A 21,836-nucleotide genomic window follows, 5' to 3' on the forward strand; every position below is an offset into this window, starting at 1 on the left:
CACACACATTACACAATACCAAAGACAATGCCAAACACACACACACACACACACACACACAAACACTGTCAAATGTTAAATGTTGAGGGTCTTTAGGCACAAAAAGGCAGCATTGAGACAAATATTCAGTGACTTGCAATTTATTCACCCATCACCAGGGCGTTTAGAGTGTCCATGTGCAAAAACAAAGACAAAAAAAACAAACGGACAAACTGATCATTATCAATCACAGAAATATATTTACGAAACAGTTCTTTATGCACAGCCACTACAACAGCTTGGGACAGATGACCCTAAATACAGGAAGCACAACACTAAACAGGCCTCACACATCTGAGGATGCTGGAGAAGACAAAGCTTCCATCTTGCCACAATATGTTTGCACCCATCTGCTTCTACAAACGGCAGCCAAGTTAAACCAGTTCAGAAAGTTATATGGTGATGTCACAATTGTAGAAGTTACTGTTGCTGGTTAAAAGTAAATAAAAAGTCGGTTGTGTCTGCCATTAGGACGCGGTGAAGAAATGAAATGCGGCATCACACAGGCACACATTACACAATAAGTATGCCAAAAATGCACACACAAATACACCCACACACACCATGCACAATAACTTTGCCTAACACACACACAGACCCCAGACTATTGCATAATTTTCATCCAAATGCAGCAATTAACTAAACCTTAAGGAGAGCAAAATACAACAATACTTGGGAAATGGACAACATATACAAAAATGCAACATCATTGGCTCAATATCATCAAAGCAGTGTATAAACATAATACAAATATCACTTTTTCCATGACATCACAGCATCACACATGTGTATGAATAGGAGGGGGTGACTCCCAGGGGCGTGCACAGGAATTTTGAAGGGCAGTTGCTCTGCCCTGGAAAAAAGGGCCAACACGTACATTTTTGTCACCGCCGCTGCCATGGCCCCGTCCCCTGATCGCAAATTTTACCAGTATCATTTTAAATTCTCACTAACCGCCGCTGCCACACCCTGTCTCCTGATCGATCGCAAATTTTGCCAATATAATTTTAAACTCTCACTAACCGCCACTGCCGCGCCCCCGTCCCCTTATCGCAAATATATATTTCCTTCAATGGGGCAACTTCAGTCGAGGAGGGCAAACGGGCAGTTGCCCAAGCAACCTTAGCCTCCTCATGTGCACGTCCCTGGTGACTCCTGTTTTTCTGCAGCATGGGGAGGTCATGTGATCTGGCACAGGGACACTGAGGTATCAGAATAAACCCTAAACCCAGGATAGAGGGGCTCAGTGAATGTGGAGTTGAACGTGTGCAGGTGGGTGAGTGTGTCAGAGGAGACGCTGTAGAAGGACAGAGTGCCAGCCGGCCAGTCCAGGTACACTCCTACTCTGCTGGAGTGGGAGGATGGGGCTGGAATGTCAGTGTGTTCATTATTGTACCTGGCAGAGTAACTGTGAGGAGAGCAGTTCAGTCTCCAGGACTTGTCATTACATCCCAGTACACTCTCATCACTCTCTCCCTTCCTCTGGATGCTTTTATACCCCACTCCTATAGAAATCCCACGCCCACTCCACTCAGCCTCCCAGTAGCAGCGCCCTGACAGACCCTCTCTACACAACACCTGAGGCCAGTCAAATCTCTCTGGGTGGTCAGGATACGGCTGCTCCTCATTCACACGTGTCACCTTTCTGTTCCCCTCAGAGAGAGAGAGATGTCTGTGTACTGTGTTTGGGTCCAGTGTGAGCTCACAGGCATCTGAAGAGAAGAGGAGAGAAAAGAGGAGAGAACAACATCATCAGAATATGGGGATCGACAACTGCTTCTGACTAACAAACACACGCACATATGTTACTCCAACTAACGTAATACAAATCTGCACTTTTTAATTATAATAATCCCACAAACGTATTAATTTCAGAACAAATGTAATAACTGTTGCCTAGTCATCACGTCTACAGTTACTACGTTTGTGGGAAGGTAACATTTTGTATTGCATCCAATGTAAAAAAAACAACAGTGAAATTATCCCTGCTATTATATAATATCAGTTGTACGAGTATGCTGTCACAATTGTTCACCATCTAACAACATTTCCTTAAAATAAAAAGTGTAAAGAGTGTATTGTCCATCCAGATCATTAGGGCCAAGCATAGTTTCATAACTCATTTCATTTTATTTAAATTTCTATTTAGTTTAGTAAATAACTACTTCTGCCAAGTGCAGGTTGAAGGCATTCCATTAACAACATTTGGAGAAACAACTGAGGACTTACATTTCTGTGCGCCTGGTGTGAGTCTGATTTCTGCACAGTGTCCCGTACTAAGAAACACACACACACACACACACACACACACACACACACACAGAAAGAGAGAGAGAGAGAGAGAGAGAGAGAGAGAGAGAAATTCTAAGTGTATTAACAGTACATGCACCGAACAGTACATTGACCAGGCCATCCATCTCTTTTGGTCTATTGGTTTGCACAAGTAAATGCCCATCCTACTAACAGTTAACTAAAAGATTGCCTAATAAGTCAAAGTGTTTATTGTCACATCCACCAAATTACTTCAGCGCAGCAAAATTCTTAAGACTTGGCAGCCAATATCTACGCAGTAAACGGCATACAGATAACAAAATAACATATACCAAAGATAGCATATAACACTATAACATACAACATATATCAAGTAACAACAGTTTGAAATACAAGAAGGACTAGCAGCAGTTTACAGGGTGGGGACAATTTAATTAAATAAAAAATATGTGCATATATGTACGAAGCAAGTGCATGAATGAGGGGGGGAGAAAAAAGTACAAGGTGATGTCCACTGTTCACAGTTGCTTATTCAGAGTTCTTACAACCTGTGGGTAAAAACTCTTTGTAAGTCCGGCAGTCCGTGCTCGGATGCTCTGGTAACGTCTACCAGGCGGCAGCAGTGTGAGGTGACGATAGCCTGGGTGGGTGTGGTCCTAAACAATGTTCCTTGCTTTTCCCAGGCATCTAGTGTTGTAGATGCCTTGCACGTAAGGGAGATGGCCGCTGATGATACGCTCCGCTATCCTCACTACCCTCTGCAGGGCCTTGCGGTCGGCAGTGGAGCAGCTACCATACCAGGCAGTGAATCAGCCTGAGAAGATGGTGCATCTATAAACGTTTTTCAGTGTTTTAGCAGACATGCCAAACTTCTTGACTCAGGGTCGTAATAAAAAAAATATCATTATACTCATGTGTTATTATTACCTCACTGTATTATCTAGATAACATATTAACATTGTTTATAATGTTAGTTTAGTGTTTAACACACAGTGATTTTAGCATAACAAGCTAGCTGGTTAAATTATAAGAAATTATAAGATTGCCCTCTTTACAACTACCAACACGGATAGTGACTACAGCTAACATGTTAAATTAGATGCACTTAAGCAGTGACAGTCCCGCACTTCTTTGTCTTTCTATGTTGTTTTCTATTTCTTGAAAAAAAAAAGCAGTGTTTATTGTTACCCCAGCTTTTATTGTTCTTAGCTTGACTGTTCTCTCCCTTGTACGTTGCTTTTGGACAACAGCGTCTGCTAAATGACTAAATGTAAATGTGAATCATCTCAATGATGACAACAGCGCCAGCTTGCTTAATTTACCAGATCATAACAGTCTCAATTTATCTCAATATTATTTGGACATTTATCTACCTAAAGTTAGCTAGGCTAGATTGTTGGGAACGTTATCTCATCTGTGAAAAGCAAGCTTACATTGGCCAAGTCAACGCCACAACTTACCTTCCTATCAATGTCACCAGTCGGTGGTTTCCCAAATAAATCAGAGATTTTCAAATATTTTGATGTAACTTCCTCCAGAAGACACAAGTGTTGGCGGGGTGTGTATGTATGCAAATCCAGGTGCAGGAAAATGCGTTAAATTTAAGAATCCTCATCCTCAATCTGCATAGCTTAGAACATTCATTTATTGTAAGAAACTATTTTCAGGCATTCATGAATCAGGCAGAGATCTTTTCTTATGTTGGTCTTCACAAAGTCCGTAAGAACACGTTTCAGAACACGTCAGAACATTTTCGAAAAATAGGCACGAGTGTGAATACCGATTGCGAGCAGTAGTATAAATGTCAGTCAGTGATTTTATATATTATTGTCATTAGCAGTGGCGGCTAGGGATGCACAATACCACTTTTTTACCAACTGATACGAGTACGGGTATTTTTATTTGTGTACTTGCCGATACCAAGTACTAATACTGATACTTCCTAGATGTGGTTTCCCTGAAAGATCTTATTTTATCCTCTGCAGATTATGTAAAGCCTATAGTACAACATTAAAATAAGGCTATCCCAAGCCAAAAATAAACAGAGCTTTCCTGTTTTAACAAAAAGTATCATCACATTAGACAAAATGTAAATATAGCCAGATAAAGGCAATTCAATTTGCTGCATAGTTAACAACACAGTCTGCTTGACAAAAAGTGAACAGAACTATTCCTGGATAAGCATATGAGCACAGTTCAGTTACAAAATGATCAAAATAGTCTCCGGCTCAAGTACACAAACAATCACCTATTTGGCACTGTCTCTCTTCCTCCCCTTCTCTCTCTCTCTTTCTGTCTGTGTGCATGCATGTTTTTTTGTTTAACTAGACGTCAGTAAAGATTGGTTGCTTTGGTCTCTTGCGCCACTGGCATGACTTAACACTAATCTGCGTCTTCAGATGTTTAATCAAATAGTTTGTGTCAAACAAAGTACTTTCCTTTCCGCCCCTCGACACCATAGCAGTGCAGATCTTACACTGTGCCTTAGTCCTGTCGTCATCATTTATCTTAAAATTAGCCGAAATCACAGTTAAGGCAGCACAACGGAATTGCTAATAGCTAACGAGATGCTAACGGCTAAATTTAGCGAAATCTGTTGACATAAACCTACTTTGACACTATGCCAAACTTTCCTAACAGTCAAACATCAAGCAAGTGCAACAAACGACAAAACAAGATGGCAAATAAGCTATTTACTAGTAGGGCAGAGAGTGGTAGGTCAGGTAGGACAAAAAAAATCACATTTTGTGTCCGCATAGCACGACCAGTTTGATGTAGTGAAATACTGTGTGAAGTGTTATCGGCATTGTTGGGAAAGTTCACTTTCTACATGAACCAGTTCAGTTCAATGTTCACAATTTTAAAAATGAAGTAGTTCAGTTCAAAGTTCATAATTCAAAATGTTTAACTTAGTTCACAGCTACAAAATTTTTTAATAGGTCAGTTATTTTTTTCAATATGTTGCCAGCTATATTTTTTCTAAAATCTCTATCAGTCTGCAATACCGAACTCGGCCTCTATGCAACTTCAGCGCTCTCACACCTGGCAGGCATAGACAGTAGAGGACAAGAAAGCACACACGTTCAGACGCAACACTGGGTATCGGTTTTTGGTATCGGTAATTCAAAACGAGTACGAGTACGAGTATTTCATCGAAGCATCAACCCGATACTGGTATCGCTATCGGTGCATCCCTAGTGGCGGCTGGTGAAATGTTTTTGAGAGGGGGGGGGGCACAGTTGGGCGGCGCGGTTTAAATACTACTCCACAATGAGAAGAAAACCGAGGTTTTGAGTAGAATATTCAAAATAACAAAGCTTTATTTAAAGAACACACAGTGCTCAACACTATCCAATAACAACTATCAGCAAACTGTAACTTTGAGCATAAGAGGTTCAGAGCAGAATGGTTGGGAAACATTTGGTTACAAAGGTTTACAGAATAAAACAGGTGCCCACACATTCACATGAAAGATGTTAAGATGGCTGCGGAAAGATTTGTGCTTCGTACATTTCTGGGTGAAGTGCTCTTTTTTAATCTGGACGTTCGGGTCCCATATCTTTCAGTCTCTTCTTATCGACATCTGATCGTCGATTGAAAGGTGCTTCACGAAGAGATACTACAGATTTTTCAGTCGCCATACTCACAGAGTCAAAGTCTCTGCTAGCTATGTAGCTCTCGTAAATACAGTACCAGTCAAAAGTTGGACACAACTTCTCATTTTTTTGCTTTTATTTTTTTCTACATTATAGATGAAACTTTTTTTGCTTAGTACATCATTTCATATGTGTTCTTCTGTAGTTTAAATGTCTTCAGTATAAATCTCCAATGAAGAAAATATTCAAACAAAGAAAACACTTTTCAATAAAATTAAAGGTGTGTCCAAACTTTTGACTGGTATTGTATGTGAAACATATGGGATGTGAGGGAATGATAAAGGTCTCTGATTCGACGAATAGTCCAGGCGTGTTGAAATAAGAAACGCTGTCATTGGTTGGGGGTGGAAATTTTGCGCCCAAGGATCGAACTGTCATCTGCCAATGAGAAGCTGTCCTTGCTCAATGTTTCTGCCCAGTTTTATGGCTCCCATCGACTTCAACTTGGCCGGTGCCCCTCCACGGAGGAGGGGCTTCTCTCAATGATAACGAATAGCAATATATTATATTTGGTCATATTTAAGTGGTTGTTGACAGGGGCTTACGGCCCTGTATTGACACACCGCCACTGGTCGTTAGAGTAAATGAGACGTGTTGTGTGAGGCTAAGAATATTGTCAGTGCTGGCGATGTCAGACGGAGGGCTGGTTGGTGATGGAACTGGGCCGGTATTTTGGACCACCCCAACCCCATTGGCCCACCGGGGATTCCCAGGCACCCAGGCACCATAGGATCCAGACAGACAAACAATAAAAACAGTAATAAACATAAAGCTGCCTGGTGCATGAGCAATTGTCAGTGCGACCTTCCTCTACGGCACACCAAAACAATGTACCATAGAGTAGTAAAAGAGAGTATCCACAGTACATGCATATCTCTTGACCAGGCTATCCATCTTTATTTCCCCATCCGTTTTATATGACCATCATACTAACATTTAACTAAAAGCTTTCCTCTCCAATCCCATCACGTTCTATATGTAGGCTTCTCCATCAGGTTGTGTATGGCATGCCGTTACTTTCTAAATCTTCAAAATAAAGTAGACTATGAAACACAGATGCAAATCTGGATTATTCAGATGAAACGGGTAATAATGAAACTGCATGTATCATGTATGTGCAGTTTCTCTGTGCTACAGATGTATTGCATGTGCAGATTTGCTGTACATACTTAAGTGTCTCCAGTTTACAGACAGGATCCTCCAGTCTTGCAGATAACAGCTTCAGTCCTGATTCCCCAGGATGGTTGTAGCTCAGATCCAGCTCTTTTAGGTGGGAGGGGTTTGAAGTCAGAGCTGAAGCCAGAAATCCACAGCCTTCCTCTGAGATGAGAGAACCAGACAGCCTAAGAATTAGAAACAGAGAGTGAGAGAGAAAGAGTAAGAGAGAGAGAGAGAGAGAGAGAGAGAGAAAGAGAGAGAGAGAGAGAACAAGAGAAAGAGTGTGTGTGAGAGAGAGAGAGTTATCCCCAGAGTGACAGTCATCGTCAAATCGTCAAGCACAGTAAAGATACAGGGAGGGTGTGATTAAAAACAGCTAAAGGGACAGTCTAGTGTGGACTAAAATGACATGAGGATAGCCAATATGCATAATAGGATTTTTTGTTTGTTTGTTTGTTTGTTTTTATGAATTTCTGGATTAATCCATGTGTTTCCTTCCTCCCGTGCAAAATCAACTTTACAAGAGTCCTACAGGGCTCTGCTGGTGAGCTCAATAAGAAGATTAAAGATTACACAGTACGAAAAGCAAGATTATCGGGCCTGTAAACGCTGTGATACTGCCGCGAATGATATGCATTCCTGGTTGATATCGGACATTCCCCCGAAATTTTTGTCTGCCGCAAATTCACGGAATTTCCCGAATACAGACCAAGAGGGGAGAGGGGGGCGATGTGTTAATTCTCACCTCCCGCTGACAGAGGTGTGAAAGGCTCTTATTAGCATATTGACTGTCAGCAGTCTAGCCACACACACCCTGCTGCAGCCATTGGTTGAAAACGACAAGGAATTGAATTAAAACGTCTTGTGATGAGACGGAATGAGATTCTGTCTATAGGTCAGCTTTCAACTGACAAAACGTATCCCCTCCCATTTACAGCTATTGCCCCATAAAAACGAAATTAAAATGTACACGATAATAATTTAATTAATATTCTGTCTTGCTTTGTTTTGTTTTGCTCCGGGGTTATCACATTTCTTGATTTGCCTTCCGTTTTCAGAGTTCTGTCTTTAGGGTTTTGATTTTGGGGATATCACGATTCTTACTTTGCCTTTCATTTACAGAGTTTGCGGGTTGCAATGTATAGGCTGTTCCACTCATATTCCGGAGCTTCCTCTCTGTAATGTTCTTGAGATTCACGTTTGGCATGCAATTATACAGAGTCGGGCTTACTCTGGTATTGAGATAGTCATTTCGCAACTTGGGACATGTGTGCCACTCGTAAATATCTAACCTGTGACTTTTCAGGTAGATTTTGCGCGAGCTTCGCGAGATTTGAACCTGCGCTCTTCAGGTCAGTGGTACTGCATACCTAATGGTGCTGTTTCTAACCGCTTAGCCACCTTTGCTGGTGAGGACCTGGCTAGTCGGTGCGACCAAGTACCTGGTTTATCATTCCTCCCTCCTCTGGGGTATTTATCTTCTGTTACTGGAGCGTGCAAATTGGGAATTGTTTAGTGGACTTATGTGACGTTTTAATTATGTTCACCGTAAAGGCGCCCGAGGCAACATTAGAAACTTTAGACTCGAATAATAAACGTTCAATTTCTAGTCTTTTTTACACGTAGTAAGTTTAAATAACACCATACCATTACATTTCGACATTCAGAGTGGTGTAGTGTTCCCTGGAGAAGTGGGTATACTCTTTATGTATTCATACAGCACAGGATAAACACCCTGTTTTGAGAAGTGGGTATACCCAATGCTGACTGAAAAATAAGTGGGTAGCCTATACTCCGTGTACCTGCGTATACACTGGACTACACCACTGGACATTCAAGGAGCAAAGATGCGACGTCGTTGTGTGGTGAGAACTGATAAAAAAATCGCCTGCCTTCTGTTTTCCACGGTAGATCGCATGTTATGCTAGAAATGGCTTAGCATGGGTGGGATGGGGAAAGATAACACCTTTCCATCCAGACGCAAATTTAGCTAATCGGAATCTGTAAGTGGTTTCCAGATATGTATAGTTGACATCTCTTATTTGACGAAGCAGTGAGTAAGCTGTCTTGCAATGTCTCTTGTCGAATTATCTCACATGTTTATGGTGGTATGTGTTTAAACGTTTTAACTTAGGCTATGTGTAATGTTCCTAACTTATATATTATTATTTCACCTAAATGTTCTTGAGATTAGTTTCTGGCATGTAATTATACAGAGTCAGGCTTACTCTGATAACAGTCATTAAGAGTCGTTAACAGTCGTTAAGCAACTTGGGCCATGGTTGCCTCCCCTGTTGGGGGGGGGGGGGGGGGGGGGGGGAGTTGTTTTCAATCCAGGTCAATTCAATTAACATAACAAAAGCTAGGCCTGGCCAAGGCGAAGGGGGGGGGGGGGGGGTTCACACCAATGTGGGCTTCTACGGCAATACACAGGGTCGAAGATTGTCGTAAATCCCACATTTCATGCAGTGTTAATGGACGTATATAAGGGTATTGTCAGAAATTGGGTTTGGAGGAAAAGTCAATATAACTGAAAAAAATTATTAAGGCAAACTAATAGAACACACTGCACCACTTGCAAGACACTAAAATCACAAAGGACATGGTTTAATGTCTAAACAGATGAGTACCAAAGAATGCAAGGGGTTTGATTCTTAATTATCTTAATAATGTGATATGATGCTAATGTCCTTCAGAAGGGCCTTCATTTGTGAAGATTCTAAAACAAGAATTTCCTGAAACTAAGATGAATTTTAACCCCAACCTTAATATCTGCAGTTTACAGTAAGGACTGACCAGTCCCTTACACAGAAGCCGGATTCCAGAATCTCCAAGTTCATTGTGACTCATGTCCAGCTCTGCTAGGGAGTTTGCTGACTGCAGAACACAGGCCACAATCTCGCAGGATTCACCACTGAGTTTACAGTCTCCAAGTCTGTAAAACAAAACATCATGAATTAGACCATGGTGTTCTACAACTTACAAAACATACGGTATTAATGGAAAGCAGACAATAGGCATATAATAGGACAAACCGTAAACAACTGCTCTTGTGTTTCATAAAGTTTAAATAATAATACTTACAATAATAAAAGACAGTGTTGAATAGAGGGTCAAATCCACTCTTTCTAAATCTTAACATTTATATTTCATTCTGAGCGTTACCCACATTTCACAATGTGGTCAACTGTTGATGTTACACAGAAACGCTCCCAATGATCTGAGGCTACAAATAATACATTATGTCAATATAACGAAGTCTACAAACCTCAATGTTTGCAGTTTAGAGTGGGGACTAGTTAGTCCTGCAGAAATAATCTGAACTCCGGCATCTCCCACAGAATTGCAACTCAGATCCAGCTGCGTCAAGGAGATAGCAGACTGCAGAGATCTCTTCACTGTTTCGCAGGACATCGTGTTAAGTTTACACCCATCAAGTCTGCAAGACAGCATGGCAAAAAACACATTTTACAATACACACCCTTTTATAAAACTGCAAACTTTAAAACATAAAAAAAAATATCATGATAGAAGCAGATATCGTTTGTGAACACAAACATATTAAGGCGAGACATGGCAGGTGAATAGGGTAAAAAAATTAAATACAAGGGATCACCATGAAACTTTACCAGTTGATTACATACATCATTACAAGAAAAAAATGTATTACAAGTTTTTGAATTTTGCATAGTTAATTATGCTAATTAGGCTGGATCTCATTAAATATGCACGTTTTTGCATATATTTCAGGTACATGAATCTTAAACTGTGATAAAGCCAGGACCAAAATTCTTTTTTTATTTTGTTCATATATCAAATGACAAAAAATACTCAGATGGATTTTAGGATATCTGCTTTTATGACCTGGGAAATCAAAATATACTATCCGTGGCCTTAAAAACCCTATTTTCGCCATGATTTCCAGGTAAAATGACCCATAAATCTGGCCAGGAACAATTTATAAATAAATCCATCTGTAGATGTCTTCATAACAATGCTATGTGTGAAACTGGGAAGTGTGGTGTACCTAGGTTCTACATAGGCTGAGAAATGTGTACCTAAAAATGAAAAAACACTCATTTTGAGAAAACCGCATTTAAAGACAACACGTGGGGCACTGAGCGAATCACGTTAGCAGAAAAGCGCCGTCAGCCAATGAATCCCTTCAGAAAGTCAGGATTGGTTGCTGAAAAGAAAGGAAATGCCCATATTTGGATTACACAGCCTTCTGACCGAGGCTCATAGGTTTAAAGTCATTCCAGACATGAAAGATGTCGTGTAAAAAGACGAAACGCTGAACGTGGTTCAAGGGAGAATTCTTGGTAAAGTTAGGAGAAAATGGATGCCGCGGCTGAACTAAATGCAGTGAAACAGACACTTAAATGTGTAATTTTGACGTTTTCTTTATGGTAGTATGAAAGATAACAAGTTAAAGAGGCAAACTAGCCCAAAATCTCAAATTTGACCAGGGCATGAAAAAATCGATATTTCACCTGCCGTGTCTCGCCTTAAATATTTTGCGAGGAACAGTGAATAAGCTCATACTTTTATTTGAACAACACTAGATGTATTTCATTGTACAAACTCACTTTACCTAAGAGGAATAGACATCCAAACCTATCTGATGTGAATTGTAGCCTATTTGTGACAAAAAATGAATTTAAGAGCATGCAATTATAAATGGTGAAACTCACTGTGCCTTTCTGAAGCACCTCAGGGCTGGGACCAGTCTCCTGCGTCCCTCATCTGATGTATTGTATGTCTTCAGGTCAAACTCATCCAGCACCTCCTCAGACATCAGAAGCATGTGGGCCAGTGCTGAACAGTGAGCAGGAGACAACTTCTGTTTTAAGCCCTTTGGTGAATTCAGGTACTCTTGAATGTCTTCATGCATGGAATGATCATTCACTTCAGATAAGCACTGCAAAAGACTGATGCATCTTTCAGGGGAGAGATCCTCTTTATTGAGGTCCTTAATGTACTGACAAATTATCGTAATGCTCCCTGAGCTGTTGTGTGTGTCGTTGAGTAGACCTTGCAGAAGTCTCTGATTTCTCTCCAGACAGATACCCATAAGGAAGCGAAGGAAAAGATCCAGGTGTCCATTCCTGCTTTCCAAAACGTTGGTTACTGCCAACTTAAGCGAATCTTCCAGGCAGAAAAATTTCCCCATGGTCTCCATCTGATTGCTGTAGGAGACAAAGATATGAAGTGCTGCCAGAAACTCCTGGATGCTCAGATGCACGAAGCAGTACACTTTGCTCTGGTGAAACACAGACTCTTCCTTGAAGATTTCAGTGCACATGCCAGAGTATACTGAAGCTTCACTGACATCAATGCCACACTCTTCCAGGTCTTCTTCGTAAAATATGACAATGCCATCCTCTAGATTCTTGAAAGCCAGTTTTGACAGCTTCAGTATAATTTCTTCTTGTGATTCCAGAAGCTGCTCTTTCTTTGGCTGTTTTCCGCTTTGATACTTCTGATTCTTTCTGGTGATCTGAATGAGTAGAAAGTGTATGAACATTTCAGTCAGTGTTTTGGGGATTTCCTGGCTGTTGTTTTGATCCAGCATCTGCTGAAGTACAGTGGCTGCAATCCAACAGAAGACTGGAATGTGGCACATGATATGGAGACTCATAGATGCCTTAATGTGTGAGATGATTCTGCTGGCCTCATTCTCATCACTGATTCTCTTCCTGAAGTACTCTTCCTTCTGTGGGTCATTGAACCCTCGCACTTCTGTCACCTGGTCGATGCACAGAGCAGGAATTTGACTGGCTGCTGCTGGTCGTGAGGTTATCCAGATGTGTGCAGAGGGAAGCAGACTTCCCTGAATGAGGCTCGTCATCAGAACATCCACTGATGATGGCTGTTTTAAATCAGATATCATGTTCTGTTGGAAATTCAGAGGAAGTCGACTCTCATCCAAACCATCAAAGATGAACACAACCTGACAGTCTTTGTATTCTTCCCCATTCCTCAGTTCCTTCAGTTCAGGATGGAAGGCAAGCAGGAGCTCGTGAAGACTATACTGATCATCTCGGACCAAATTCAGCTCACGGAAAGGAAGGGGAAATATAAAGTCTGCATTCTGATTGGCTACCCCATCTATCCAATCAAGAATGAACTTCTGCACTGACACTGTTTTTCCAATGCCAGCAACACCTTTGGTCATCACAGTTCTGATGTTTCTCTCCTGTCCAGGTAAGGGCTTGAAGATGTCATTGCAGTTGATTGCTACGTCTTCTGTGGTTTGTGCTCTGGATGCTGACTCTACCTGCCAAACCTCATGTTCCTTATTCACCCCTTCACTCTCTCCCTCTGTGATGTAGAGCTCTGTGTAGATCTTATTGAGGAGTGTCTCAGCTCCTGGTTTGATGATACCTTCAGATATGTTCTCGAACCTCCTCTTCAGACTGGCTTTATTCTTCTCTATAACTCTCCTCAGGACCTCATCAGCTGTTTATCATGGACGAAAATCAACAAAGAAGCCTATTAGTATCATGTGTTTGATGAATCACAATATTGATTCTTATCTGTGATTGCTTCAGCCAAATCATAATTGACATTCCACACACAAATATACATTGTCTTTTCACTGCTGTTGCTCCTTACACATTATAATGGTAATTGTATGATCTGCTGTAGAGCTACACTCTAAAACCCTGTGTGATAATCTAGAGCAGGGATAGGGTCCGTGTTTCCCCACGGACCCTATTCTCAGAAGCTCCGGACGCTACTTCCTGCTTGCAAGGCTTGCTACCGAGTCATGCTGTCTAGCCCCGGAACGCTTATCTGCTTTGTACTGCTAAGTATCCCAGCGACTGCGCTCACTACCACTACCTTTCACATTACATCGAATCTGGGAATTCTCTCTCTCCCCCCCCTATTTCCTGTCCCTCTCAGCTAACGCCTAGCTGGCCATGGCGTCTCATTCAACCCCTGTCCACTGCCCAACATGTAATATGTTTAGCGACTCTCTAACAACTTATACTTGCACCAAGTGTAGGCTACTGGCAAGCTTCGATGAGAGGATATCTCTACTTGAGTCGCGTCTCCTCAACATAGACTTTATTACTTCGTTAACCCAACCTAGCGAAATTCAGCATGCAGATCTAACATTAACCGACGCTACTCTGCCTCCTTGCTCGTCCGTGTTAACACCGCAACTCAAACCCCTCAATAAATGGGTGACTGTAAAACGAGGAAGTAGTAGAAGACATTCAAAGCCCGTATCACACTCGTATCCCATCCTAACTTAAAACCGTTTCTCTCCCTTTATTACCACCGATACTGATGATAAAGTTCTCGTTATTGGTGACTCCACCCTGAGGCATATTCAACTCGCAACCCCGTTACAAACATTGAACTGTATACTGGGAGCTAGAGCAAATGACATCGAATCCCACTTAAAACTAATCGCTGATCGGAGATTCTCTAAAATAATTATTCACACAGGCGTAAACGATGTCCACCTACGGCAATCGGAAACCACCAAGCTAAATTTTATATCGTTATTTGCTACCGCAACACAAATGGCAGACTCTGTAGTGTGTTCTGGCCCTATGCCTATCAACCACGGCGACGAAATGTACAGTAGACTATCGGTGCTCACACAATAACGTAGATTTTATAAATAACTGGCCAACTTTTTGGAGGAAGCCTGGGCTACTACAGAAGGATGGCATCCACCCCTCTAAAGAGGGTGCTAGCCTCCTTTCTCAAAACTTAAAAAACCACCTAGCCCAAACGTACTACTGACAACCAATAACTAGAACTGGAAGGCAGACCTATTACCCCACACTAACTCCTGCTGCACCAGTACACTCTCTGCCCATATTAAACCACATACAAACGGTATCTATACCCAGAACAGATAAACCCAACGCAACTCACACTAGAAGAAACAATAATCAGGAAAACCTTACTAAGATACAAACCTTATCAGCACAAAATGAAACTTGCACAATACTAAAACTGGGCCTTATTAACATTCGGTCCCTAACATCAAAAGGTGCACTTATAAATGAGCTGATAACAGACAACAACATCCAAATACTTTTCCTAACTGAAACCTGGCTAAAACCAGATGAATTCATAGCCTTAAACGAATCAACCCCTCCAAGCCATGTTAACTGCCACATCCCCCGCAGCACTGGACGTGGAGGTGGAGTTGCTACAATTTCCCTCGCTAATCAATGTATTTCCCCAAGACCTACATTTAAATTTGCATCATTTGAAGTCTTCGTACTTAATCTTATGCATCCAAACTCTAAAGCCACTAACCCGGTCACTCTTGTGACACTATATAGACCACCAGGTCCCTACACTGAATTTTTATCCGAATTTTCCGATTTCCTATCCGCCCTGATTGTAAATTCTGATAAAATCCTGATAGTGGGAGATTTTAATATCCATATGGATAATGAAAATAATAGCCTTACAATTGCATTCCAATCACTGATAGACTCTATCGGGTTCTCACTAGGGGTGCAACGGATCATCATTGATCCGTGATCCGTTCGGATCATCTATTTCGGTTCGGCACACGCATGATCCGCGGATTGATTTATGAAAAAAAAAAAATTGTGCGCATGTTCAGTCCACACACAGCCGTAACCATTCCTGCTAGTTCCAGGGACAGAGCTACTTAACACGCTCTGGGTAAAAGTCTGCAACAGTTCCCTTTTCAATAAGCAAACAGTCCTATGGCTCGTTGTGATTTATTGTCCTCAGCGTACAACATGTAGAACAGTGGGCATGGAAAATAAAAGTAGGCTAGACTTCGGTGACTACTGTAACGATAACTGCTGCCTCTAGTGCTACGTCTGTTTCCATATACTAGCGCTGCCACACAAACCTGTCGCCTAGGTTACCACACAGACGTAACACGTAGCTGACATAGCGATTGCTAACATAAAGAAAAACCTGCAACACAGCGTGGTCATGGCGAGCGGAGGAACAGAAGAACTTGAACGCCCCACATTTAAATCCCCTGTTTGGGAGCATTTTGGCTCCCCTGTCAAATTGAATGCAGAAGGAAAGAGGTTGGTGGATAAAACCGTGACAGTGTGTAGGCACTGTGGCACCAGAAAGCCATACAACAGTGGAAACACATCGAGCATGGCCACGCATTTACAGCGACATCACCCCGGTGTTTCACTGACAGGAGTGAAACCGAAAGCGGCTCAACAACCGCTCATCACCGCGGCATTTAAAGGCACCCAGTGCAACTTTCGAGGCTTAAAAATAAACATTCAATTTCTAGTCTTTTTTACACGTAGTAAGTTTCAATAACTCCATACCATTACATACCGACATTCAAGCAGCAAAGATGAGACGTCGTTGTGTGGTGAGAACTGATAGAAAATTGATAACAACAACAATCGCCGCCATTTTCTTTATTTTTTGTAACCTACAATAAATACAGCAGGCTTCCAGTCAATGGAAAAATGGCTTCTCCCCACCGGCGATTGTTGTTGTTTACGATTTTCTATCAGTTCTCACCGCACAACGACGTCTCATCTTTGCTCCTTGAATGTCGATATGTAATGGTATGGAGTTATTGAAACTTACTACGTGTAAAAAAGACTAGAAATTGAATGTTTATTTTTCTTTGAATGTTTACATAAAGTTGCACTGGGTGCCTTTAAGCAGCCCCTTCCTCCACCTGTTTATTGGTCTTGTCTATTTTTTTTTTCTTTTGCCGATCCGAAAAATGATCCGATCCGTGACTCTGATCCGAGGAACGATCCGAACCGTGAGTTTTTTGATCCGTTGCACCCCTAGTTCTCACAGCATGTAAACACACCAACTCACTACCATAATCACACCATTGACCTTGTATTAACCGTTAATAATAATTAACGTATGGCCTAGAAATTGACCGCCCTATAGCTCTACCCCAAAGTACTACCCTCTCGGACCACCACCTAATTACATTCAACATGAAATTAGAACTCCGTCCAACATCGGTCCAACTACCCGTCGCCCTCACCTTAGCTACTACCACTGGCAAAGTAAATGGCATATGCACTTCCCCACCTTATATCGACCTACTAACTGAAGGCGTCATACATGTGTTGCACTCAACCCTCGACGCTGTTGCACCACTAAAAAAGAGAATAAGAAAACTGAAAAAACTAGCCCCATGGTACACTGATCAGACTCGCACACTCAAACAAACCACACGAAAACTAGAAAAAAAAAAGGTACTCCACCAAACTTCTGGCGTGGAAGGATAGTCTTCTAAGATATAAACAAGTACTCTCTGAGGCGAAATCAGCTTACTATTCTTCATTGATTGATAGTAATAAAAACAACCCAAAGTTCCTATTTAACACACTTTCTAGGCTAACAAAAAACCACAACACAATCGAACATTCGGTTCTCATAATCTTTAGTGGTAATGATTTCATGACCTTTTTCAATAATAAAATCCTCAAAATAAGAGAACAAATTCAAAGTTTCCTCCCCCTTTGTGACCCTACACCCCTTCCAAAATGCGCCATGGCAACACCCCTTCAACCGGGTGCGATCCTTGAATTCTTCGCACCCACCGACCTCCCTGAACTAAACTCCTTGATCCTCTCATCTAAATCATCAACGTGCCTACTGGACCCTATCCCCACAAAATTACTTAAACATGCACTTCCCTTATTAAGTGAGACATTACTCAATGTAATGAATAATTCACTAATCTCAGGCTACATCCCACAATCTTTCAAAATAGCAGTGATAAAACCATCTCTTAAAAAACCTAACCTTGATCCCGATAATCTCGCTAACTATAGACCCATATCTAACCTCCCTTTCTTGTCAAAAATACTTGAAAAACTAGTTGCTAAGCGACTTACTTCTTTCATACAACAAAACAAAATTGAAGAAACCCTCCAATCCGGTTTTAGGGACCACCTCAGCACTGAAACGGCCTTAGTCAAAGTCTTAAATGACCTACTAATCGCATCTGATCATGAGTGCACCTTAATACTTGTTCTCCTAGACCTTAGTGCTGCTTTCGACACTATAGATCATCTGATCCTGCTACAGAGACTTGAACATCACGTTGGCATCAAAGGCTGTGCCCTATCTTGGTTTAGATCTTACCTCTCTGATCGCCATCAATTTGTTCATGTCCATGAGAAGTCGTCAAATCACACCAGAGTAAGCTACGGTGTCCCACAAGGCTCTGTCCTTGGACCACTGCTTTTTTCCCTTTATATGCTACCCTTAGGTGCTGTCATAAGGAAACATGGCATTAACTTCCATTGCAATGCTGACGACACCCCACTCTACCTATCAATGAAACCTGATGAAATTGTACATCTACCCAAGATAGAAGCTTGCCTCCATGATGTAAAATCTTGGATGACTAACGACTTTCTGCTCCTCAACTCTGATAAAACTGAGGTTATGCTTGTAGGCCCCGATCAACTGAGAACTACACTATCTACCCATCTACCCACACTCAATGGCTTCCCAACACCCAACACTACCATCAAAAACCTTGGCGTAACTATCAACCAAGACCTCCTACTTGACTCACACATAAAACAGATCTCACAGACATCATTTTTTCATTTACGCAATATTGCCAAAATTAGAAAGGTCTTATCCCTCCAAGATGCAGAAAAACTAATCCATGCATTTATTACTTCCCGCCTCGATTACTGTAATGCTCTCCTGTCCGGATGCAGCATTAACACAATAAAGAGCCTTCAACTTATACAGAACGCTGCTGCTCGTACACTCACCAGAACTGAAAAATATGAACACATCTCACCGGTACTCACTTCGTTGCATTGGCTCCCCGTCAAAAGTAGAATCGATTTCAAAGTACTCCTGCTAACATATAAAGCCCTAAACGGCCTGGCTCCAAACTACCTCAAGGAATTAGTCGTCCCCTATTGCCCTTCAAGGCTGCTCCGTTCCCAGAGTGCAGGCCTCCTGGTAATTCCAAGAATATCAAAAACCACAATAGGAGGCAGAGCCTTTAGCTACTGAGCACCCCTCCTCTGGAATAACCTCCCTGCCTCCATCCGAGATGCAGACACCGTACCTATATTCAAATCAAAGCTTAAGACAATCCTCTTTAATGCATCCTATAGCAAAAAGCAATTGCGTCAACAAACCCATCACCTGCTGCGCTAGCCAAAAGTGTATCCTGTTTGCTGAGTGGATGCATGTACGGCCCCGGCATAACAGCTTATACTTCAATATAACGAACAATACAGCCAAGACATTCCTCTTTAGTGCACCCTATACCCAAAAGTAATTGCGTCAACAAACCCATGACCTGTTGCGCTAGCCAAAAGTGTATCCTGTTTGCTGAGTGGATGCATGTACGGCCCCGGCATAACAGCTTATACTTCAATGTAACGAACAATACAGCCTCTCGGTTTGTCCACACCATCATCTCACCGTCTCAAACCTTGCCGAGTGGATGCATGTACGGCCCCGGCTAATAACAAATGCCAGCATTACTAAATATATCTTCCCCCTTTCTCTCTCTCTCTCTCCTTCCATATCATATTGCTTTTACCTATAATAACACTGATAAAATAGCCATATTGCCTACTGTTAAATCTATTACCCAAATGCATCTCCCTATCTGTTTCTGAAATTGATGTCTACTAACATAAATGTTCTCTCTCCCCTATAGCATGTTCCAATCGCTGATGGAAGTGGAACTATCGCTCCTCACCCCCACCACTCTGCACGTAGTCTCTCCACCTGGTCTACCTGGAGAAACCCTCGGCCAATCGCACCCACCATCACTGCATTGCCGTACACCTACTCTACCCAATACCCTATGCTAGCATTTATATACAATATACATTATTGCCACCACCGAAATATTTCTTTGTCCCCACATCCCTTACCCCTGTAACAGTAACCCTATTGGCACAGTAATCTGGTCTTTTTGTCCCCACATCCCTTACCCCTGTAACAGTAACCCTATTTGCACAGTAATCTGGTCTTGCCTGTATCATGTATTTACCACCAGATGTCTGTATACATATTATGTCCAGTGACCAAATGCTGGCTGTGTATAACCCATGTTGCTTCCTTTCCTCTTCTGCCACAGAGCCCTTCCCCTTCCCACCTTAGGGAAGTACCGGACATTAGGCACGCGCCCCATGAAACCCGATCGTCCGTTTTCGGCTAACGGAGCACTTTTTTCGGCAACCCTTGCCGGGGTCACCGGATGCCGTGAAAAATAGCAAACACGTCTGGCAATTACCTAGATTTTTGCCGCTGCCGCCCGGGAGCGTCGGTTTGCCGGAGTGGCCCCCAGGGGCCGGTCAGGAATTCTTCAAAGTTTCGGGCCATGGGTCCCATTTGTCCCAGTACCGCTTTTGGCCACAAGGCGGAGAACAATTGGGAACAATGGGGGACAATTGGCAGGCATTTTGGAGTGGAAAATCCTGGACAGTCGGGAACTGTTGGGACATTCAAGGGGAGCACCTGGGGAGCTCATATGTCCCGAATGTTCCCATTTGTCCCGAATTTATGGGACAATTGGGAACAGTTCTGCCAATTGAGAGCCTTTGCACCCTAAATGTCCCAACTGTTCCCATTTTTCCCAGGGACAACTGGGAACAGTTCTGCCATTTTAAGTTTGGGGGGGGGGCAATCAGAGCCTGTATGCATGGGACATTAGAGAACTTCTGGGACAAAGGGGACAATCTTTCGTGGCCCCTAGCTCCTCCCCCGTAAGGGACACTGACACCAAAATTTGCAAAGAGACAGCCATTGGGGCCTTGTATGAGGTCAAAAGGTCAAAATATTTTTAAAACACTTCTGGCTCTTATTTGATTGTCCTGACTTCTCCATCCGGAATGGTATAGGCCGCTTAGCCGACAAGACCGTTGTGAAAAGTCGTTCCAATCGGGGCTACTTTTGTTCCGTACGTCTCCCAGAACCAAGCTCGAAATATGTTGTTCGTGGGTCCGTGTCGGTCGCGTGAGCGTTGGTCTTGACCTCGTGGCACGTACCGTTTTGCCGCGGGAGACGGGACAATTGGCATGCGTTTGAATGGGTTTTTGGGGGATTTTTTTGCAAGGGAAAATGAATGAGAATGTATACCCAAATGTCCTTTACTCAAGGCTCCTCATCTCCTCAAAAAACTTGTCCAAAATCATCCAAATTTGTAGGGACGTTGCGTCTTTTGTCCAGGGAACACCGGTTCGAACGGCGAGACGCATGGACCTTCCTTTGGCAAACTCGGTCGGGGAACGCGTGACAGTCACGAAACCAACGCCCTCTAGTCCGCCATGTCCCATTATGCGACATAGTTTGAGCTCGAGCAGATCGGCAAATGTTAGGTGCAAAATTCCTCAAACAAGGGATGTCTGACACTAGTTTGGGACAATTGAGAACTTTTGGGACAAATGGGACAATCTTTCGGGGCCCCTAGCTCCTCCCCCGTAAGGGCCATTGACACCAAAATTTGCACAGAGACAGCCATTGGGGCCTAGTATGAGGTCAAAAGGTCAAAATATTTTTAAAGCCCTTCTGGCTCTTAATTGATTGTCCTGACTTCTCCATCCGGAATGGTATAGGCCGCATAGCCGACAAGACCGTTGTGAAAAGTTGTTCCAATCGGGGCTACTTTTGTTCCGTACGTCTCCCGGAACCAAGCTCGAAATATGTTGTTCGTGGGTCCGTGTCGGTCGCGTGAGCGTTGGTGTTGACCTCGTAGTACGT

General features: G+C 42.4%; 1 protein-coding gene across 2 annotated transcripts in view; it reads right to left on the minus strand.

Moving 5' to 3' along the window:
• Positions 1-249: 249 nt before the first annotated feature.
• LOC308376947 (NACHT, LRR and PYD domains-containing protein 3-like) overlaps positions 250-21,836 on the minus strand; it is a 41,149-nt gene continuing 19,562 nt past the window's right edge. For both annotated transcript variants that reach the window (XM_080853454.1, XM_080853455.1), the window contains exons 6-11: positions 11,819-13,586; positions 10,393-10,563; positions 9,889-10,059; positions 7,136-7,309; positions 2,269-2,315; positions 250-1,751 (exon numbers count right to left, since the gene is read on the minus strand). In XM_080853454.1, coding sequence (XP_080709580.1) covers positions 1,219-1,751; positions 2,269-2,315; positions 7,136-7,309; positions 9,889-10,059; positions 10,393-10,563; positions 11,819-13,586 — 2,864 coding nt within the window. In that variant the 3' untranslated portion in view covers positions 250-1,218. The remainder of the gene's footprint in view (positions 1,752-2,268; positions 2,316-7,135; positions 7,310-9,888; positions 10,060-10,392; positions 10,564-11,818; positions 13,587-21,836) is intronic.

Source organism: Sprattus sprattus (assembly GCF_963457725.1).
Source record: "Sprattus sprattus genome assembly, chromosome: 1".
NCBI classification, from domain to species: domain Eukaryota; kingdom Metazoa; phylum Chordata; class Actinopteri; order Clupeiformes; family Clupeidae; genus Sprattus; species Sprattus sprattus.